Below are 24,269 nucleotides of genomic sequence, written 5' to 3'. Positions count from 1 at the left end.
CCCACAACTTGATCTTTCCATCGAGCTTTTGGTTTTCCCGGTTTGCGTGTTCCACCGTGTTTGCCTTCAAAAGACTTCTTTGCTGGAGCTTCTTCCTCTATTCTGACAACATGACCTAGCCAACACAGCCGTTGTATTTTGATGCGTGTAACTATGCTATCGTCGTCATACAGTTCGTCATACATCGCCTACATTCTCCGTTAACGCAAACTGGTCCATATATATGTTACGAAGTAACTTTCTCTCAAATACTCCAAGCTCTGCCTCATCTGCTTTCACAAGTACCCATGCTTCAGAACCATATAACAGCACGGGTAATATCAGTGTCTTGTAAAGTGTAGTCTTCGTTTGTCGAGAGGTGGCCTTGTTTCTAAACTGCTTACTTAGTCCAAAGTAGCATCTGTTTGCCAGTTTGATACGGGTTGTTTAATAACCCATCTGAAAACATCCGCCAAGGTACATCAAAATTCATTCAGAATTGGATATAGCTCCCACATTGCACCTATAGGGTGGGTGTAGGGTATTATACAGTTGGCACCGCCCGTTTTTTTGCCCTTCTTTACTGGTTCTTTCTACAGAATAGACAATTCTCTTCACTTCCGTTACTTCTCCTTCATCTGGCATATTGCTACTGATTGCTCTGTATACCCCATTCTTGGCTTAAGTAGCACTTTGACATTCTTATACCCAAGTACGCCGTTATATCATTGGGACAAGAAGTGCTTTCATCTAGCAGTTGCTTCAATTAGTGAAGTATGGCGTTGCCGTCTGTTGTGTTTGCAGCTTTTCAATGTTCAGCTTCTGTGCAGTGTCAGATCGTATGTTTCTTGCCACACTAAGATGGGTGCGAACCTTTGCCGCAACAAGGTAATGATACGAATCTATATTCGCTACACGAATCGATCGTACACGCTAACACGCTGAATGAATGCCTTCTATCTATCACAACGTGATCAATGTAGTTCCTTACTTCTTGATCTGGGGAAACCATCTGGCTATGGGACGTTTTCTTCAACTTCTAACAACTGTGCAAAGTATGGTCCAATTCGGTGCAAAACCTGATGTGGTTCTCATTTAAACCGATCTTCCAATTATACTTCTTGAGCCTCTAGAGGCCGCAATTATTATCCGTTTTGGCTAAAATTTTTACACAATGGCTTGACTTCCTGAGCCTCTAGAGGGCGCAATTCTTATTCGATTTAGCCAAAATTTTGCCCACCAACTTCTCCTATGATGCGCGCCAAATATGGAATAAATTGGTTCATAAACTGATATAGCCGGCATACAAACCAATCACTCGATTTTACTTCCTTAGCCCCTATAGGGCGCAATTCTAAACCGACTTGGCTGATATTTTGCACAATGGCTTCTACTAAGGCCTTCAACATACAATTATGACAAGAATTGGTCCATAACCTCATAGAGCTTCGATAGCATTGCAATTCTTACACATTAGCCTTTGCTTGTCAATAAAGAGATACCGGGCAAAGATCTTGACAAATGCAATCCATGGTGGAAGGTATATAAGATTCGGCCGGCCGAAGTTATTACGCTTTTACTTGTTGCATATAAGAAAATTTACTCTTCGATTATTCTTCGAGATTTCCAACTAAACCTCTTATACCATTTTTATTACAGGCCTTTTCCACTATCACCGGTAAGTCTTTCCAAACTTTGTATGAAGATTTATTATAAAATAAAAAACTGCATTTTAAAATGTAATACATTGAGATTATTTTTATTTATTATATATTTCACGTGTTCAATACTTACAGACAAAAAAATAAAATAATACTGGATAAGGGGCTATTTTAGAGGGATTTAAGATTGTAAGGAAGGACGCAATAGTTCAAAAAACAATAGAAGACTTTAGGTATACATTGACTAAGTGACTCTATATGTAAATATAGCCATTGCTAAGACAAATCAAAAGCCAACTACAATACTTTGGATGTATTTTGTCTATTATACGGCTAGGGGACTATAATATGTTTAAGTGTGGAGTTCATGGTTTTGAGGGTTGTCTATATACACTTCCATTAGGATAACATGCAACATAATATATAGATTTTTTTTATATATTTATATTAAAACATTTCTTTTTTTTTGGTTCAATTTCTAATACTTGTTGTTTATTGGTGGCTGGTGAAAAGGGACCATTAGGGAGAATTTTTGTTTTTTCTACCCCCCCTCGCGCCTTTAATCTTGATGTGGTTTCTTGTCCTTGGGTATTTGGGGGGGAGAATAATTGCTGCTACATTAAAATCTCTTATGTGGTTAATTTAAATTTCGGTTACACATTTTCTAACTTTGATGGTTGGTTAAGTAAAACGATTTAATTGTAATTTTTGTTGGGGGTGTGTGGGTGTGTTTGTGTGCGGGAATTTATAGAGCACAAATCAGAGTGGCTATATCGAGATCATGTTCATCGGCTTTTCGTATCATCACAGCAGCTTGATTTTGAAAACGTCCAGTTGATATTAAACGTAAAGTGGTAACGCCACAGAAAATCGCCTGTTCAGGTCCTGCAAAAGGAGTAGAAAGAAATAAAAGTTGACTAATCGCAAATCAAAGAAAACTAATAAAAGTAGTTTTTTGTAAATGTTTTGCCTCAGGGTGTAGTAATCTAAACCAGGGTTTGAATTGCTTGAGCATTTTTCAATGCAAAGCCAAGTTATTTTTGCTTTGCTGCTTCTATTTGGTAGCCTGCAATTCAAAGCCTGATAAAAAGCCTTGTTAGATATTTTTCAGGGAATTTTTGCAATGGTTTATTTTATTTGTAACTAGCTGACCCGGGCCCGCTCCGCTGCGCCTTATTTTACTTTATATGGAACAAAAGTTTCCTTGGAATATTTATTTTCGACACTTAAAGATCTTTTAGTGAAATACCATGCTACGAAAATAGTCTATCGCTTGACTAACAGTTTAACAATATAAGTGCCTTTATCTGAATCCCATATGATCTTTATTGGTCTACGAATTTAAGTTTGGATGTAAGGTGTACTCCAATCTTAAAATACTTCATTTCAGACCGATATTATCATGATGTCTGATTTTTGGGGGAGAGGTGGTCCCCCAGAGACTTGGCCCTGAGAAAATATCAGCATCGTGCTCTTCTCTCAAACACCATTTATTTAAACCCCATATTGCCATTGTCTTAAGGGGAGTTTACAGAATGAGGCGTCCCCCAAACACATGGACCTAAAATATTGGGTTGCCCAAAAAGTAATTGCGGATTTTTTAAAAGAAAGTAAATGCATTTTTAATAAAACTTAGAATAAACTTTAGCCAAATATACTTTTTTTACACTTTTTTTCTAAAGCAAGCTAAAAGTAACAGCTTATAACTGACAGAAGAAAGAATGCAATTACAGAGTCACAAGCTGTGAAAAAATTTGTCAATGCCGACTATATGAAAAATCCGCAATTACTTTTTGGGCAACCCAATAGGTTATAAAATTCGTTTTCTAATCTCAAATACCTTTCATTTGAGCAACATATTGGCATGGTCGAAAAATGTGTTTCTATGGGGGTGTTTTGCCCTTAATACATGGTCCTACATTTGGACATCAAATTCGTATTCTACTCCCAAATACCTTTATTTGAGCCCCATATTGCGATGGTCACTAAAAAATTGATGTTTGTGGGGTATTTTGGGAAAGTGGTAGACCCCCAGAAAATTGGTCACGAAAATGGGTATCAATTCTTGCTCTACCTCCCAATACCTTTCATTTAAGCTCCACATTGACATGGTGGGTAAATGTACCCGATTTAGGGGTGTTTTGGCGATTGGGATGGTCCCCCTAACACTAAGCCCGGAAAATATATCAGCAACGTACTCTATTCTCATATATCTATATATCATTTATTTAAACCCCATATTTTGGGAAAGTGGTAGACCCCCAGAAAATTGGTCCCGAAAATGGGGATCAATTTTTGCTCTACCCCCCAATACCTTTCATTTAAGCTCCACATTGACATGGTGGGTAAATGTACCCGACTTAGGGGTGTTTTGGCGATTGGGATGGTCCCCCAAACACTAAGCCCGGAAAATTTTTTCAGCAACGTAATCTATTCTCATATATCTATATATCATTTATTTGAACCCCATATTGCCATTGCCCTCAAAATTGGATACCAAATTCGTTTTCTAATCTCATTTAAACTCCTTATTGCAAAAGTCAGCAAATATGCCCGGTTTGGGGTATTGGTCCTAAAAACTATGAATATTTAGTTCCACTCTCTTTAAGACCCAAATTGTCTTGGTGAGAAAATACGTCCTATTTGGGGGTTGTTATGGTGGTGGGACGTCCGCTAGACAGTTGGTCCCTAATGTTGATATCAGATACGTGGTCTACTCCCACATACCGTTAATTTGAGCCCCATATTTCCATAGTCGGCAAACATGACCGGTTTGGGGGATGTTTTGGGAGATGGGCGGCCACTCAGTGAGTTAGCCTTGAAAATATTGGGTTGCCCAAAAAGTAATTGCGGATTTTTCATATAGTCGGCGTTGAAAAATTTTTTCACAGCTTGTGACTCTGTAATTGCATTCTTTCTTCTGTCAGTTATCAGCTGTTACTTTTAGCTTGCTTTAGAAAAAAAGTGTAAAAAAAGTATATTTGATTAAAGTTCATTCTAAGTTTTATTAAAAATGCATTTACTTTCTTTTAAAAAATCCGCAATTACTTTTTGGGCAACCCAATATATATCGGATCCGTGTTCCACTTTAAAAACACTCTTACTTGAGCCTCATATTGCAATAGTCCGCAAATACTTACTATTTGGTTGGTGTTGTGGGGGTGGCCCCATAGACACTTTTCCCGAATATTGATATCAGATTCGTGCTTTACTCCCAAAGACCTTTCATTTGAGCCCCATATTGCTATGATCGTAAATTTGTCCCCTTTGTGGATTATTTTTGGGGAGAGGTGCCCCTCCAAACACTTGGTCCCATATTTGGATATCAGATTCGTATTCTACACTCAAATACATTTTATTTAAGCCCCATATTCCCATGGTCAGTAAATAAGTCCTGCTTGGGAGGTGTTTTGGGGAAGGGGTGGACCCCCAGAAATGTGGTCCCACATTTGGATATCAGATTCGTATTCTACTCGCAAATTCCTTTCATTTGAGTCCCATATTGCCATGGTCGGTAAATATGTCCAATTTAGGGGTGTTTTGGGGGTTGGATGGTGTTGTGGGGGTGGGGTGGCCCCATAGACACTTTTCCCGAATATTGATATCAGATTTGTGCTTTACTCCCAAAGACTTTTCATTTGAGCCCCATGTGGCTATGGTCGTAAATGTGTCCCCTTTGGGGGAAGTTTTTGGGGAGAGAAGGCCCCCCAAACACTTGGTCCCATTTGTGGATATCAGATTCTAATTCTACATTCAAATACCTTTTATTTAAGCCCCATATTGCCATGGTCAGTAAATAAGTCCTGTTTGGGAGGTGTTTTGAAGAAGGGGTGGACCCCCAGAAACTTGGTACCACATTTGGATATAAGATTCGTATTCTACTCACAAATACCTTTCATTTGAGTCCCATATTGCCATGGTCGGTAATTATGTCCAATTTAGGGGTGTTTTGGGGCTTGGGGTGGTCCCCCTAGCACTTGGTCCGACAATTGGATATCAGATACGTTTTCTTACCCTAAATACCTTTCATTTGAGTCCCATATTGTCGTGATTGGTCTAAATGTATGTTTGGTAGGTTTTAGGGTGGGGCAGCCCCCCTAGGTAGCCCATCCGTAATTTGGATACCAAATTTTTATTTTTAGGGTACCATATGAGAGCATACAACATCTCGCTTAAATCGCACCACCCATCTCCGAGATCTGGCGTTTCTGAAAATTAGGGTAAGGGGGAAGGTCCGCCCCCCCCCCCCACTTCAGATATCAAAAAATGTATTTTCACCACGGGTCATTATGCACCATCTGTGAGAATTTCAAGAAAATCGGTTCAGCCGTTTCTGAGTCTATAAGGAACACACAAACAAACCTACAAACAAACACAAATTGATTTTTATATATAAGATGGGTTTTTCCCATAAATTGCCTCAAGATTATGTTTCAATTTCTTTTAAATTGTTTAAAACTAAATTTCTTCTCATTTCCTTGCCTCATTTACCTGGTTCTGTGGCAAAACCGCATATTTCACTTGACTTCTCCATGGCCGTTGAATCCAAACCCGAGGAGCCTCCAATTTCCAAACGGTCGCCAAACATGCCGCACTGCATAGTGTAAAAAAAAAACGAAACGAAAGAAAAACAACGACAAAAACAACAAAGTTAATATTTAAGTATCCTTTTTTTTTGGCAAAAGGATTAAATTTTTTTTTGCTCTTTATTGACCCACTTCATAATTTGGTTTATCCTGTCGCACAGCCTTGCCACCAATTTTAAGATTTGTCACTGACACAGCGGCTGGGAACAGAGCTGATATGGAACAATTACGATTATGACCATAGTTAGCGATGTGAAATAAGGCATCCGTATCTTGGACCAAAACGTTGCAGGCTGTTCGGTTGGCAAGCAGCAAACAAATAATTGAAAATAGAACAAAAAAAAATTTAATAAGATTTCTTGACCATCAATGAAGGAAGTAAAGAAGAAACATGAAATGACATTTTTGGCCTACACTTACGTTGGGTGATTTTGTGAAAACGAACATTTGCTATGAAACTGCCCTTGACTGGTATGCGATATTGCAGCAGGGCGGCATTTTGATTGGAACGGAAGAATTTTTTATTCGATAAACGGGGCCTAAAAATACAGGAATATAGAAAATTTAGAAGAAAGAAGTTGAATAAATTTTAAAAATAAGTGAATAGATAGAGGTACTTCCATCCAAATCAACATCTTGTGGATATATATCAACCACCCAAAAGCCCTAAGGTAGATCTACATGATCAAGAGCGTGAGGTTCAGCGCTACAAGAGAGAACCTCTAGATCAAGCGGCATATGAAGCGGGTCCACACAACATTCATGCAGACACGATAGCAGATGCGGTAAATAGCTAGAGGGTGAAGTAGTCCTCGGAGAACGACCGCCTCCCATTGCACCCGAAGAAATTGACCTCCCCCGGCAAACCAGAGTAGTTCTGACTCAATTACGTTCCGGCAGATGCAGCCGCCTCAACTCCTACAGAGCAAGGATTGATGCCAACGTGCAAGATGTATGTCCCGATTGTGACCAGTGTGATCAACACGATACACATCACCTGTTTAACTCCCCAGCCAGACCCACTCGACTCAGACCCAAATCCCTGTGGACGCACCCCATCGTAGTCGCAGAGTTCCAGGATCTTGACACTCAACAGAATCAAGCAGACGAAAGATAGAACACAACAAACTGTTACAACAACAACAACAAACTGTAACAACAACAATAACAAGGGTCCAAGCACCATTGCTAATGTCGCTGGGGACAGCTTGTTGATGGTAGTTGTGGACAAGAGCGGAAAACAAGGCTACATACCTAAGAACACTGGGGGTGGGATAGTCAGTGGACTGTCATATGTATACCCTGATTTCCTTGCAAAATTGCCTGGGCGTCCTCTATCTTGTAACGATTCAGACAGGTATCGGGGCCGTTTGTATGGGCTTTCGATCATCAACGCTCAATTGAAGTGTGTCTTTGAGCCGTAAAGAAGATTGGCCTGGCGCAGCCCTGGATTTAGCCAAGAAGAAGATATTCCTTTCACGCTTGGATACCAATGATTACCTCAGATCCTGAGTCCATGCTTGGTAGACTAAGAGACTGTAATCCCAAACTTTCAACTACTGACTGGAAGATTGGTAGATTGGATGAGGCTGATGGCGAAGGTGTAAAGAAGCGTTGGGGAATCAGCAACAAATGCTGATTCCATTCCTCTGATACTAATTTCATATTTGGGAGACTAAGGGACAGTAATCCCAATCGTTTAACTACTAACGGAAAGATTGGTAGATTTGAAGAGGCTGGTGGTGACCGGACATATGTATAATTCGTACTAAACTCCGGCTGTTTCACAGACCTCAACAAGTCTGAAGGAGTTGTATCCCACGGATTCAACAAGTTGAGACTGAAGACGAATAGAAGCGTTAAGGAATCAGCAACAACTGCTGATTTCCCAACCCCGAGCACATCTTTAAAGTCAGGAGGATTGCAGGAAACTGGAAACCCCTCTATTCCGATTGAAACAGAAGGGGAAGAGGTCGAGTCGGGACTCGACTAGCCATGTGTGGATGGGTCATCCCACATCATCATCGTGGGTTTGGGCTCAAGGTATGTGCCATCGGGGATGGACGGAACTGAAAAGGTACCTCCACAGCAGCAGCTATTGAAGCATCTATGAAAGAATCGTCCACATCGCAACCGTCCAGTGTCATGAGGAAGTGTGTTTCCAATACTTTCTCAAGTGCCCCTGTGTAAGGAATCTCATCATGACAAGATCGTACGTATCTTGTGAGGATAAGGCTAACGCAACGGTGGTGGAAATTGTGAATCCTGACTATGGTCCGGTTTCTGCATATAAATCTCTACCATTGTAAAGCCGTTTTGGGCGGCACTCAAGGTCCTTCTGATGCCAGGAGGATTTGACGTGGTTCTTGTCCAGGAACCATGGCTGTACGGAGGAATGGTTTATGGACTAAGAATTCCTGGATTTAAGCTACTCAAGGGTTCGGGGAATGGGAGACATAGAGCCTGTACTCTAGCAAAGAGTAGTCAAAATTTTTTCTTCTTTCGTCGCTAAGCCCTGAAGATTGAGTAGTAGCCACTCTTGGAATTAATAAGTCTCATTACTGGTCTTGGTTCAATTCTCGGCGTAAACATTAACAAAATTTTCAGCGGTGGTTATCCCTTTACTAATGCTGGCTACATTTGTATGGTATTCTGCCATGTTAAAACTTCACCAAGTGGTGTCGCTATGTGGCACCCCGTTTGGGCTCGGCATAAAAAAGGAGCCTCCATATTATTAAGCTTAAACTTTAATCGGACTGAACTCATTGATATGAGAGAAGTATTCTCTGTTCCTTAATGGAATGTTCATGGGATATTTAGTTAGTTAGTAGCACTACTGGCTAGCTTCCCTATATATGGCACATGATTCAGAGATGGCGCCTTCAAACCTTCAGTTGCTGGTTGAAGCCGCTTCTGCAGGGAAAAAGAGCCAGCTGATACACATCACCATATATGGGTAAGTTCGGATATCAATGAAAGGGGTGAACTGCTTATCGAATAAATTGTAAGTTGCAATCTGGTGATCTGTTACAAAGAGAATAAACCGACATTTATAACCAGAAACAGCCAGAAGCTACTAGATGTCACCTTTGTATCGGAAGATATAAGCGGAAGCATATGCGACTGGGAAGTGTTGGATGACCACAGATTCTCTGATCATCGTTATGTTAGTTTCAGCCTTGGCGAAAATACTGCAGGAGTTGTCCCTCGGCTAAACAGAAGAAAGGCGGATAGGGATAAATTTTGGCACACATTCTGCACGACTATGCCTTCTAGACCAGAAAAAGAAGTGGATAACGTGGAGGACATAAACATAATGGTCAATCGGATCACGACTCGCTTGTGTCAACATGTTCTCGTGCCAAGCCAAGGGGCAAACAGCGACAGCCATGGCGGACCCAAGAACTGGTTGGTCTAAGAAAGGGCTGCAGAAAACTCTTCAATAAGGCGAAAGCCACAAGAGCACCACGCGATTGGGACTTCTATAAGGCTGAGCTAAGAAAATATAAGGACGAGCTGTGAAAGGCTCAGAACAAATCCTGAAAGGAATTTGCAGCTACGTGGAGTATACAGCTAGTCAGAGAATGTACGGACAATGTCTAGTGAGGAATCACTAGAACATTTCCCGGGAATCTCTCTAACGGATAACGGGCCCCAAAAGAGGATTAGTATGTATTCGTCGGAGGCTATTGGGGAAATTGTGTCTGAGTCGAAAAACCTTCTTCACAAAGAGGAGAGAGACTAAAATTGAGAACTCGAGCTCAGGTGGATATGGTGAACTGAGGTTCACTTCTCGAAAATATTGCCGCTCATATGTACTAACATAGCCAGTGTAGTAACAAAAAAGAGATCTCCGAGATGGCAATACCAGTGTGCCGCGGGTAGCAGTGTCTCACACTCGACCCCAAGTGCCACCTCAGGTATCCGATCGGAAACGTCTTCTAATCCATTCGCGTTTCCTATCGTCGCCTTGATTATACCACGAAGGTATGACCGGCCCCCATTCCTCTTTCCATTCTCCCATTATCTGAAGTCTCATAGGCGCATTAGCTGTCTCACACTTAATCTGTATGTCAATGGTTCGGATGTCTAGAGCGCCCTAGTGGGAGTGATCCCTATCGTTCGGCCAATGCCAAGACATCCTGTTCTCTGAACCTGTTGTATTATCCTTACGTTGCACCTTTTTTCCATAGCAGTCCACCAAACTGCAGAGGCGTAATAAAGTATTGTCACGCTCCTGTACTGAATCACGCTCCTCGGATTCGTGCCCCATTTCGAGCCTACGGCCGGTCTACATTTTTCAAAATGCCCAGGTGACCAAATTTTGTGGCCCGCCAAGAGGCGCCCGGACCACCTGGGGCCTTGAAAACTTGCACACGAACTCGATAACACCTTACCTCTCAACTTTTCCAAATTGGAAAGAGAAATCTCTGCCCGTTCTCACACGGAATATTTTTTACTAGTTTCTTTCGATTTTCTCCCACTGTGCGTCGTACAGCATTATGCGACACAAAAAAACCTATATAAAATACAATAAAAAGTAAGGTTCACAATAGACTAGAAATATCTCAGAAATCTTTTTTTTATCTCTAATACCCCCATAATTTAAAAAAAAATTTTGGCCTCTTTGGAAGATTTCGTCAAAACCGCATGGCATTCAATTTGTATCGAACTGTTCGCAGAAAACCTTCCAGGAGGCACGTTTTTCCACTCTGATAATCTTATTGTATTCCTTGAGCCGTGCTCTCCTTTTTTATGATGTGCTCTCTTATAAAGTCTGCGAACCCCTTTCTCAATATTGCGAATCTCCCGATCATCCAGGGTGTTTCTTGGGCTGATTACCTTTCTCGAAGACTATAACTTTCTTCGAAAGACCTTACTAGTCGTAATCCTGTTGAGATTGTCGTCAATGTTTTCAATGCTTGGACAGTCTAAATTATTTTGACTAAGCCTTCTTCTGAGTAGTCTTCCGAATTTTGTCCAGTTGGTTTTCAACTTATTACGGAAACTTATCGGATTCGGCGCTGGTGGTGCTATTCTAAACTTAATGTAGCTTTGGTCGGAGAAGGAATGCTCCATGAATCTCATTGATAAGATTTTCCGAACCTATTGTCACATCTATGGCCACCGAAACGCAGAGGTTATCATGTCCGCCTATGGTTCGAATCCTGAAACGACCACATTTTGAGGTACTTTGTCATTTTTGGGGTACTTTGTCATGTAAAAACTTCTCCGGAACGCAGTTCGGTCTCTGCTATAAAAATGAGGTCCCTTCATTGATTTGTGAGAAGTTTGCCCCAGGTTCTAAATGGAATGTTCATGGGCAAATTTGCGTTTGCAATGTCACATCTACAACCTTCTCCCGGCAATTATTTTGGAGCTAGAAATACTAGATTCGCAGCATTTGAATTTGGTGACGACTGTGGCCAGAAGACATAAATTCAGCTTCAGCTAAAATCAGTAGTTATCCTGGTATAAGAAAGACAAAAATCATTGCATTAGCAATTCGTTGATGTCGGCAATTCCGCCGAACCAAACTATCTTCGTTAAAAGAGACGGATTTCAAATTTCATATGTCCAATGTTTTTAAATTTAATTTTCACCAAAAAAACCAAAATTGTTGGTTTCCTTTGGAATTAATAAGGTTATGCGGTAACTATTACTTACCACTGTTTGTAATTATTGCAAAACTCCTGAACTCTATCCTCCAACGGTCGATGATGATCCTTGAGGGAGGGAAAATATTCACCATTTAGCTCCCAGCCATCGACAAACTGCAGCATAGTAACACACACACCACCACACATGCAACGATAAGAAAGTAAGTTTTAATACAATTTAACCTTTTAACCTTAAACCCTTCTAAACAAAGAGAGCGTTGAGCAAAAGGGAGATTTACAGAACTTACCGCCATCAAAGCTCCCGTTTCACAATTCACATCGTAGTGTTTCATGGTTATCTCGACTATTGTATCGGGTTCTCCAATCACATAGAGACCGCAAACCTGCAAGGATTCCTCCAGTTGAATCATGGCAGATGCCGCTGCGGCCGTCTCATCCGTAGTGCCAAATAAAGCAGCCACTGGTGCGGGTATGGAATGTGGCGGTAACTTTTTAAAGGCATAATCACCTGCCTCCGAAGCCACATGCATACAATCTGTCCAAGCATGTGGCAAGGTGTGGGCAGTGGTGTAAGGTAGAGGGGAAGATACAAAGACATAGAAGTAGATGCTTGGTTAGTTATCACATGCACATAAAATTTTTAATTTAATTAAAATGCTGGAAATCTTCTAAGTTCATGTAAAGGGTTGATGTACGCGTTCATACGCTAATGGAATCTATTTTGGTTGGTTGGTTTGCTTGTAAAATTTTGAAAATTCTTAATGTTGATTGCTACTGGTTGGTATTCCTTACATTACTAATGAGGTTAGGACTCGTGGGGTAATTTTTGGCAAGGTTGCATATCACGACTCTGTAGTATTGGTATGCGTATCATTAAGAAATTCTCTCAATGGGTAATCATTAAGAAAAAAAATGTATTAAGTTCGGCTGAGCTGAATCTTCCACTATGGATAGTCTGCCTTGATTATGTGGTAGCTACAACGAGTTTGATTATGCAGGCTGGATCATCTGTTTTGAAAAACGAATAAAATCAATCATGTGCACAAGTGAAACCAGTCTATTCAACTCGCTCAAAATGCAACAAAATTGTTGTGACTCAAAAACCAATTGATTGAAGCACTAGGTTGCAATCGAACAATGAACAACAACTTGTTTAGGTTAGGAGCATGTGAATGATTCTGACATGATTTTTTCCGTCTGTTGTATTTGATTTAATTTATACAAAGTGCAAATGAACAAGTCTGATTGGAATCAAGCTACATAAATTGCCCATCGCTTCAAAAAATTAGCACAGATTTAGAAAACAAACCAGAAGGGAAAGGCAAAAGTCGGGCGGTGCCGACTATATAATACCCTACACCACCTAGTGTTTGTAGTACTGTTGAATTAGGAAAAATGAAAACGCCCGTACGGTTTGGTTGTATTTTCAAATCTTTTTAATTATTCCATTTTATCCTGCTTATGTAGTATCTTACCAACTAATTCTTAAACTACTCTAAGCGAACAATTCTTATCTTCCTCATTAGACGAATAGTAAATAGTACCTAAATAAAGAGACCCCTTCAAGTGATAAGTGGGTCATAAACTCTCCCGGCCGGCAAATGAACTGCCTAGACCGTCGGCATCCCTGGGAACTGAATTGCAGCTATGCGCCTCTTCCTTATCCTTCCTCTTATGCATAGAATTATGAGCATTATTGATATCATTATAACTAAAATAAATGCTACGTGACCGGACCAATAATGGAACTCTAAACCTCTTAATTTTATTTCTTCCTTCTTTAAATTGTCCACGACCTTCTTCAGTTGGTTGATCTCTTCATGATGATTGACCAGTGCATTTCCAAGCGGTTTTATTATTTCTCTTTCAGCCGGACTCACATCCTTCGAAAGAACTGAAGGAAATTGGGAAGCTATCTCATCCCTTTGCTGTCTATCCTCGCCGTACAGTCTGGCTCTAGGACTAAAATACCTTGCTGTGGAAGCTCCATTAGCGTTTGCTGTTTGTCCGAACATTTCAAGTGGGCTGTTGTGTTGGCAAATATTTTGAACAACCAGTCTGCCTTGCGTTTGAGCTGTATAAAATATGGACTGTTTTCTACTTCATCGTAAATGCACAAGTTTATGTGTGGCCTCAGAGGAGCTAATTCGCAATCATTTGTAGACGCATCTCTCCATGGAAAATTTTCTTTGCAAACAATTTCATCACCCAAGGTGCCTTTACACTCGTTCAACATGGCTTGGTTTAGATAGTGGAACGAATATAATTCGAAATTATACACTATATACGGCGCGTTTATCCTCGCTATCATGACGGCATTATTTCGTTCAAACGGGATCGAAATAACCCAGAATATAGTTGCGATGACTGCCTGTTGAAAAGAGGTATTTTCAAGTCGATAACCAACTGAGTGCCTACAAACATTCCATGACCTCTCATTAAATGCAACGCCTCCTTCAGTTCTGTACCCGTGCTTTTACCGGGTAAAACATACTTCTCTTGTAGAGCATTATGTATTCTTATTATCTCAGACTGCAGTTGACTGGGGCTCATGATCACGAGGTGAACGTGACCATTGTTCATTACCAACAATACGTCGATAACCTCTTTGTGCGCCTCATCACATTCTGCGATACTCTCGTGTATTTCTTTGGTGATCATAAAGAACCGAATTGATTCCCTATAAACATAATAGTTCTCGTTCATTGTGGCGCCTATGTTCTCAATTTTGCACTTCATTTTCTTAACGTGCGAATTGACTTCATCCGTCGTTTTCTTTGGCAGATTGACCGTAGCGTCAATTACAGATGTGTGCTTCCTTACTAGTTCTTGGAGGTCATGCTGGTTGGCTAATAGATTTCTCATGTTGTTTTCCACTGCCACGCGATCTTCGTCGTCTAAAACTCCGAAACTCTCCTTTCATAAATAAACGATTTTTCGTCTTTATTTTACTTATTTTGTACTCCATGTTTCTTATAACTGACCAGCACTGATCTTCAAATGTTTGGAGTCTTGGACATATTTCTTTTGCTTTGTCCAGTAATCTTGCTGCAAGCTCCAACGTATCCAAATAAGGTTGCATTTCAAAATATATGACTATGTTCCATGAAGATCAGGACATATCTATGAGGACGTTAAATAAAACACCCCATGCTAAATTTTGTGAAGATCGGACCAAAGTGTGGCAAAATATATATGGCAGATATAGCTGCCATATATATTTTGCCATTTAAATCTGATCCGATTTAAATTTTGTACATACATTGAGACTTCACAAAAACGCCAAATTTGGTGAAGATTGGACCAAAATTGTGACTTCTACAGCCTTAATAGTTCAAATCGGATGAAAAATATATATATGGGAGCTATATCTAAATCTGAACCGATTTTCATGGCATGTTAAGATCAGTAACAAAGCAGTCCGTGCCAAATTTTGTTCAAATCGTTTGAAAATTGTATCTACATACATACATATGGGAGCTTTTTCTAAATCTGGACAGATTTATATAAAATTCTGCACACATATGAAGACGGAATATCATATGGAAAAAATTGAAAATCATCGGCTTGGTAATTATTAGAGAAAAAAAGGCTACAATATCCTTGAGTATCAAAACGAGTAATACCAATATGAAAAGCGATTTCATTCACAAATCTAATTTGAGAAATTCGAAAAATTGAAGAAGTTACAGCAACTTGAAGTTCTTTTCGACTAGGAAGGAACAAATTTGAAATTTTGTTTCCATTTTTAGTAATTTGTGAAAATTTGCTTGATTTTCGATTTTTGACTGGGGAAATATAATAATTTGCATTAAGAATGCAAAACGAATTTAAAATCCATTTTAGTTTGAAATTCTACAAAAAATTTCGATGTTACAATTTTCAAAATTTCATAAGGGTACCCTATGAAGAAAATTGATAATCATCGACTTGCTAATTGTTAGAAAAAAACCTACAATATATTTGATTATCTAAACAAGTGATACCCATGATGAAAAGCGATTTTCTTCACAAATCTTTTAATATAATCTATTAAAATCGGCTAGGAAAAGAAAAATTTTAAATTTTGATAGAATTTTTAATATGTGAAAATTTGCTCGATTTTTGACTGGGGAGATCAATTTATTTTGGATAAAGATCTCTTAACGAATACATAAAAATCCATTTCAGTTTGAAATTCAACAAAAAATCTCGATGTAAAAATTTTCCAAATTTTATATGAAAAAACAAATTGAAAATCATCGACTTGTTAATTATTAGAGATCAGATGATTTGGTTTACCCTCATGAAATTGTGATATCCATTGCTAGCCAATGTGCATTTCCCATTACTTTTGATGGCTAATGAAATAATGGATTTTAATGAGGGAAGATTTGATTTGTTTTCTATTGAATCAAGTCGTCTTAAAGAGACCTGTTCAAATTCAAGTGTGTGCTTTACAGTCTACTCTAGTTGGGATGATTGTAAAGCACCATGATCCATTTGACATCGACCGCTGATGATATTTCTTGGTCGAAATTGAAATCGCGATAGGGATAGCCAGTCAAATGCTTCTAGCAACAACAAACTTTTCATGCTATGCTATTTTTTGAACAGAAACCATTAAACAATGGTCTAAAGTCGGACAATATCCTGCAATGGAATCTCAACACTTATGAAATAACTTTTGAAATTTAATAATGAATTGGACCATTGATGTCATCCACCCACCGTTACGTGTCATATATTTCAAATGTACAATTATAGAATACTAAAGAAAAATGTCATTGTGACTAGTATTCCTAATAGTTGTATGCGACAGCACAACCATCCACATTTAGTTGAACTATTTCCAACATAATATGACCATTTTATAAATAAACTAAAATTAGATGATATGTTTGGCACAAGTTCGCATTGCTACGCTGGCTCAAAAAAATTATTGAACCCATAAGTAATTATTGCGCCCATAAGTAATTATTGCAACTATGAGTAGCATCCGTAATGATATTTGATCTAGTAATGAGTTCTATTGCTACTTCTGAAGCACCGTTTGTCATTCATAACCATAACCTATAACCATTGAAATTCATGCCAACTATGACATTAAACTCAACGCACCATAACCTATATGTGCTGAATTTAGACAAATCATAACGGAGTTCATTTTCTAGCTCATTAACCCACATATTGTTGTAGTAAATTTTACTCAAACGTGATATTTCGTTAGTTCGCCAGCTATACAAGGATGACAAACAATTCTTATTGTAATTCAAAACCCTCAATGTGTTTCACTGAAATTTCACTTTGGAAATTGACAAATATCTATTTTCGTAAGACACATATGAAACCGCACAATATCATCAATTTATGTATAGAAGATAATAGGGTGTGGAGAAAACAAAACATCAGATATCGCTTGAATATCTTCACCGTCACCAAAAGTGCATATCAACACTCGCCTATAACAACTCATCCTGGGAGTTTCTTGACTCTTAAATATAATCGAATCCGCTGAATTGAAACCACCAAAAAAATGCTTCTTTTATGTGATAAAGATCTTGAATTGGAAAATCGGTACATATGGCAACTATATCCAAATAAGGTCCGGTCTAAACCGTACTCGGTACGGATATCGACGGTTTCTAACATTATTATAATTACTATAATTACTATAGATGCAAGACCTTCAATTGGGAAATCAGTATATATCCAAATATAGTGTGATCTTGACCATTTTCGGTATGGATGTCCGAACCTCAACCTAACGAGCTGCAACAAGTTTCTTCGCAATCGGGTAATAAATGTCTCTTTTATGGCCCCAAGACCTTAAATCGGGAGTAAGGTATTTATCCAATCTATATCCATAAATAGTCCGATCTTAACTATAGCCACTTAGAATGTAAAAGATTTTACCATAATTCAATGTGCCAAATTTCAGTGAAATCGGATTATAAATGCGCCTATTATGGGCATAAAGTTTTTACCATAACTGGATGTGCAAATTTTAGCGAATTCGGATAATAAATGCGCCCATTAATCATCCCATCTTTAAACTATACCCATCTCTAAACTAAACCTTTCTATGAATAAAACAAGATTCTGTGTAAAGTTTCAGCTCATCATCTTCACTTTTAAAGACTGTAGCGTAATTTCAACAGGCAGATGGAGGGACATAACTAGATTTATGTATTTATGGATGGCTAGGAGGCCACCGTAGAGCAGAGATTAGCATGTCCGCCTATGACACTGAACGCCTGAGTTCGAATCCTGGCGAGACCGTCATAAAATTTTCAGCGCCTAATGATGGCGATATTTATGAGGTACTATGCCACGTAAAAACTTCTCCTCAAAAGACTTCTCCTACCTTCCTTCGTACTTCGGTGGTAGGATACCCATTCTTTGGTGGTAGGCATTAAAAATAGAAAGTGGAGTAGAGAAGTGTATCGCAGAGTATAGCTAAAGTAGGGGTAGAATACATGTTAAGTAGTGTAGAACTAGAGTAAAGCTAGGGAAAAGGTAGAGTAGAGCTAGCGGTAAAGTAGAGCTGGAGTAGAGGTAGAGGTAAAGAAAGTAGAGCATAAATAGAGCTAGTGTAGAAATTGAGGAGAGGTGGAGTAGAGGCAAAGTGGAGGTAGAGGTAGAGTAGGGGTAGAGGTAGAGTAGGGGTAGAGGTAGAGTAGGGGTAGAGGTCAATTAGAGGTAGAGTAGAGCTAAAGTAGAGCTAGTGTAGAGGTAAAATAGAGGTTGAGTTGATGTAGAGTGGAGGTAGAGTAGAGCTAGATAAGAGCCAGAGCAGAGGAAGAGGTAAAGTAAAGCAGAGGTAGAATAGAGCTAGAGTAGAAGTAGAGTGGAGGCAAAGGTAAAGTAATGTGGAGCTAGATAGAAGTAGAGTAGAGGTGGAGTAGATGTGGAATAGAGGAAGAGTAGAGGTAGAATAGAGATAGAGTAGAGGTAGAGTACAGCTAGAGGTAAGTAGAGCTAGAGTAAAGTCAAAGTAGAGCTGGAGTAGAGGTAGAGTAGACGTAAAGTAAAGTAGAATTAGAATAGAGCTAGATTAGAAGTAGAGTAAAGGTGGAGTAGAGGCAAAGTAGAGGTAGAATAGAGGTAAGTGCAATGGAGGTAGTGTCAAGGTAGAGTATGCTAGAGAACATCTAGATTAGATCCAGAGTAGAGGTAGAGGTAAAGTAAAGCAGAGGTAAAATAGAGCTAGGGTAGTGGTGGAGTAGATGTGGAGTAGAGGTAGAGGTAAAGTAATGTGGAGCTAGAACTGAACTAGAGAAGAAGTAGAGTAGAGGTAGAGTAGAGTAGAGGGTTAGTAGAGGAAGAATAGAGATTGGGTAGAGATGGGGTAGAAGCAGAGTAGAGGTAGATTACAGCTAGAGTAGAGGTAGAGGTAGAGCTAAAGTAGAAGTAGTGAAGAATTAGAGGCCAAGTAAAGTACAGCTAGATCAGAGCTAGAGTAGAAATAGAGTGAAGGTGAAGTAGATGTGGAGTAGAGTTAGAGCTAGAATAGAGGAAAAATAGAGGTAAGTAGAAGTAGAGTATAGCTAGAGTAGAGCTGGAGTGGAGGTAGAATAGAGCTAAAATAGAGACAGAGTAGTGGTAGAGTAGAGATAGAGAATGCTAGAGAACATCTAGAGTAGAGGTAGAGCAGAGGTAGAGTAGAACCAGAGTAGAGGTAGAGCAGAGGTAGAGCGGAGGTTTAGTAGAGGTAGAGTAGAGGGAGAGTAGAGGTAGAATAGAGGTAGAGTAAGGGTAGAGTAGGGGTAGAGGAGAGCCAGAGTAGAGGTAGACATAACGTAAAGTCGGGGTAGAATAGAGCTAGGCTAGAAGTAGAGTAGAGGTGGAGTAGAGGTAGAGTAAAGCAGAAGAAGCAGAGTAGAGGGAGAATAAAGATAGAGTAGAGGCAGAGTAGGGGTAGAGTACAGCTGGAGTATGCTAGAGTACAGCTAGAGTAGAGGTAGAGGTAAAGTAAAGGAAAGTTAGAATAGAGTTAGAGTAGAAGTAGTGTAGAGGTGGAGTAGAGGTAGTGTTGAGGTAGAGCTACCGTAGAGGTTAGAAGGACAAGAGCAGAGGTAGAAAATTGCTAGAGTACATCTAGAGAATATTTGGAGCACAGCTGGAGAACAGCTAGGGGAAAGTAAAGCAAGGGCTAGAGTAGAGCTAGAGGTAGAGTAGATGTGTAATAGTCATAGAGTAGAAGTAAAGTAGAGCTAGAGTATTGGTAGTGTAGAGGTAGAGTAGATTAAGAGGTGGAGTAGATATGGAGTAGCGGTATAGTACAGCTAGAGTAGAGGTAGAGTGAGGAAGAGTAGAGTTAGAATAGTGGCAAGTAGAGGTAGATTAGAGATAGAGTAGATCCAGAGTAGAGGTAGACGTAAAGTATAGTAAAGCTAGAGTAGAAGTAGGGTAGAGGTGGAGTACATGTGGAATAGATGTGGAGTAGAGGTAGAGCTAGAGTTGAGGTAGAATAGAGGTAAGAAGAAGTAGAGTAGAGCTGAAGTATAGCTAGAGTACTGCTAGAGTAGAGCTAGAGTACAGCTGGAGCACAGCTAGAGTAAGGCTAGAGTATAGCTATAGCTAGAGTGGAACTAGAGTTAGAGTAGAGGTAGAATAGAGATTGTTGGAGTAGAAGTAGAGTAGAGCTAGAGCTAGAGGTGGAGTAGATGTGAAGAAAAGGTAGAGAATAGCTAGAGAAGAGCTAGAGTAGAGCAAGAGTAAAGTTAGAATGTGGTAGAGCAATTGTCTTCGAAATATTCTCTACGAAAATTCTACGAAATTTTCTCTAAAGACAACATTTCCATTAAATGTTCTCTAAAGACAGCAATTCCAAGAAATGCTCTATAAAGACAACAATTCCAAGAAATGTTCTCTAAAGACAACATTTCCAAGAAATGTTCTCTAAAGACAACATTTCCAAGAACTGTTCTCTAAGGACAACATTTCAAAGAAATGTTCTCTAAAGACAACATTTGTAATAATTTTTCTGTAAAGATAACATTTCTAAAATAAAATTTGCAAGAAATTTTCTGCAAAGACAAAATTTTCAAGACAAAATGTCCAAGAATTTTTTTTTCTAAAAGACAAACTTGGCATACAATTTTCTTCACATACAAAACTGCTATGAAATTTCCTTAAAAGATAAAATTTCTATGAATTTTTCTTTGATATATTTTTTAAGTGAAATACAAAGTGAACTTTGCTGTAAAGACAAATTTGGAATCGGATATTGTCCGGCTGCGGACAGTAAATTTCTCTGTTCCTATTTAATAGCACTGACTGGTATCATAGATCTCGATTTTGTCTGGCACCACAACCAAAGTCATCAATAGGATCTGTCATGACCATATAGTATAGTATACCTCTATCATACTTATTTTGTCATTCCGTTTATAACACATCGAAATGTTGATCTGAGACCCAGCAATGTATATATATTCTTGATCGTCTAGACATTATAAGTGGAATAAGCCATGTCCGTTCGTCTGTTGAAAGTAGGCTAACTTTCGAAGAAATAAATTTTGGCGCTTGAAATTTTGCACAGGTATTTCTTATTAGTAAAAGTCGGTCTTGTAACTAACTTCTTGAGCCTCTAGACGGCGCAATTCCTATCCGATTTTGTTGAAATTTTGTGACCAAATAGGTTCCTAACCTAATATTGCTTCCATATAAAACGGTCTTCGATTTTATTTCTAAAGCCCCTATAGGTCGAAATTCTTATCCGATTTGGCTGAAATTTAGCATGATGTGTTTTGTTTTGACTTCTAACAACTGTGTTAAGTTTGGTATAAAACTATCCATAACCTGATAAAGCTGCCAAATAAACCGATCTGGGGTCTCGACTTATTGTGCGCCTATAGGTTACAATTATTGTCCGATTAGTCTGAAATTTGGATGAGGTTTTTTGACTCTGTGCTTAGTATGGCCCAAATTGGTCCATAACTTGTTGGGTTTCACATCAATATTTCGATGTGTTACAAACGGAATGAAGAAATTGGTATTCCCCCAATCTATGTTTAGCATAGCAGCCATGTTAAGCTTCTCCCCAAAGGAGCCACACCGTTTTGACTTTTCTATTAAAAGAATGTCTCTTATCATTGAGCTTAAACTTGAATCGGACAGCATTTATTGTTATGCAAGGATTTTCCCTCCTCTGCTCTTAAATGGGCAAATTGGCATTTTCATTCTGTTAGAAACTAATTTCGACTACTTATTCTATGTTATTAGTTTTGAAATTAGTTAAGTTTTTAATAAAAATATAATTTCGTTGAGATTATCAATAAAAATCAAATGTCACACACCTCACACCTTAATGTTGGTTGATGTCATCCCATCCATGGTCATTTGGTGTCAATGGCTGCAACTACTCATAATACCCACATAATGCTGTGGGATGTGAATGAAATTCAATGAAATTCAAAAGGCGTTTACTTTGATTACCATCCTCATCCCACCCCTTGCCACCCACCGGTTGACGCGAATAGCCAACGGGCTGAGGGTCGCATGAGAATGTGTGCATGTGTCAGTTTTGGGAGTTTGCCACTTATTGTGATATTTCGTCGATATCAAATTTTCGTACAGCTGCCATGGAGCAAATGTTTAACAAAGTTGTGTGGAGGATGTGCCCACTCGGATTCGCTCGATTTAGGGTGGGTCAGGATAAACACGTAACGTTGAGCAAATATTAACGTAACGGACAATATGGTTTTCGAATGCCGCAAGGCAGGGGAGGCGATGTGTTGGAGCTTGGCAGCCTCCGCAAAATATGGTGCTGCAATAAATGTGTCTTGGCAAACTTCAACTAATTGTTGCAAATTGTTAGAGGATGAAGAGGCATCCTCCCCTTTGGCACTTTGGCTTTTGCAATTCCATTGATAATGAGTTTATATGTCCTTTAATAGACGCATATCGCTTAGAGCCTCTACGATTAATTTTGATATTAAAGTCATATGAGAGTGGTCATTAATGACTTCAATGAGGGCACAAATTAATTTGGCAGTATAATATTCATAAATAATTATAACTGATATCGATTTGACGACAACATCTCACGGGTCATTGGATAACTACTGCTGTGGAGGTGGTAACTACCTAAGCAGTTTGTTCAGGTTGTAAACTATTTTATGAGTTAGATAAAGTAATGTTCAGCTTGACTTTGGAATTGGGATACGCAAAATGGTAAATTTAGTTCACTTATTTATATTTTATGGTAATTCATTTCTATTTGGTTGTGTTTTTGCGTTATTAAAATTTCGGTTAGGATGTAAGAAGGAATGTATTGTAGCTTTCGGTATCATAAGAGGGCACATGGGACTACGTGGTCATTTATGCAAAATCGGTGTGGCAAATGATACCATGTGTAGGGCATTTAGGGATGATAATGGACGTTGGAGCATTTCCTATGCCATTGCTGGGCTTTCGTGGCTAACAGACACCGCCACTTAGGTGGGGACGCAATACCAGACATGAACTAACTTAAGGTCGTGGTATGAAAATCAATTAGGCATTTTGTAAGTGGAATACAAAGTTTGAAAAGAAATTGTTTGCAAGTGAAAAGTTGCCCATTCCATTAAGGAACAGGGGCAAACTTCCCACAAGAAGAAAAAAGAAATTCCTCAGGAAATGAAATTTTAGGAAAATTTCCTATAGAAATGAAATTTTGGCAAAATTTCCTATAGAAATGAAATTTTGACAAAATTTTCTGTAGAAATGAAATGTTGACAAAATTTCCTACTGAAATGAAATGTTGACAAAATTTCCTACTGAAATGAAGTTTTGAGAACATTTCCTATTGAAATGAAATTTTGACAAAAATTTTGACTCCCAAAAATACCCCCCAACAGGACACTTTTATCGCTTTGGGCAATATGGGTATCAAATGAAAAGTATTTAAAAGAGAGTAAAAATAATGCATAAAAATTTATTCCTTAATGTCTGAGGGGCCTTCCCACCCCTAAAAACCCCCCAGTAGGAAATCTTTACCGATTGGGACAATATGGGACTCAAATGAAAGGTATTTGGGAGTTAAATACGAACATGGTATTAAAAATTGGGTTCAAATATCTAGAGGCCCAAACCGCGCCAAAAGTAGCGCCCAAAATCAAAAGTGGACCGATCTGGAAAATATGAGACTCAAATGAAAGGTCTTTATATCAGCTATATCCAAATATAATCCGATGTGGCCCGTTCAAGAACTTAACCAGCGTGCGTCAAAAAGACGTATCTGTGCCAAATTTCTGCTCAATATCTCAATTTTTGAAGCCTGTCGAGTGTTTACAACAGACGGACGGACAGGAAGACGGACATCGTTAAATCGTCTTAGAATTTGGGAGTAGAATATGAATATGATATTTAAAATTGGGTTCAAGTACCTGAGAGCCCTCCCAAGCCCAAAACCACCCAAAAGTACCGCCCAAATCAAAATGGACCGATTGGGACAG

General features: G+C 39.0%; 1 protein-coding gene across 1 annotated transcript in view; it reads right to left on the bottom strand.

Annotated features, from left to right (window-relative positions):
- Positions 1 to 2,081: 2,081 nt before the first annotated feature.
- Positions 2,082 to 24,269, bottom strand: part of LOC106086116 (corticotropin-releasing factor-binding protein) — a 126,832-nt gene continuing 104,644 nt past the window's right edge. Inside the window, exons 3-8 of the mRNA XM_059362100.1 lie at positions 12,135 to 12,382; positions 11,894 to 12,000; positions 6,647 to 6,765; positions 6,359 to 6,519; positions 6,132 to 6,234; positions 2,082 to 2,525 (exon numbers count right to left, since the gene is read on the bottom strand). Of these exons, the coding sequence (XP_059218083.1) occupies positions 2,386 to 2,525; positions 6,132 to 6,234; positions 6,359 to 6,519; positions 6,647 to 6,765; positions 11,894 to 12,000; positions 12,135 to 12,382 (878 nt within the window). The 3' untranslated portion in view covers positions 2,082 to 2,385. The remainder of the gene's footprint in view (positions 2,526 to 6,131; positions 6,235 to 6,358; positions 6,520 to 6,646; positions 6,766 to 11,893; positions 12,001 to 12,134; positions 12,383 to 24,269) is intronic.

Source organism: Stomoxys calcitrans, chromosome 2 (genome assembly GCF_963082655.1).
Source record: "Stomoxys calcitrans chromosome 2, idStoCalc2.1, whole genome shotgun sequence".
Classification (NCBI taxonomy): domain Eukaryota; kingdom Metazoa; phylum Arthropoda; class Insecta; order Diptera; family Muscidae; genus Stomoxys; species Stomoxys calcitrans.
The sequence above is the reverse complement of the archived record's forward strand: the minus strand, read 5'-3'. Positions and strand labels throughout refer to the sequence as shown.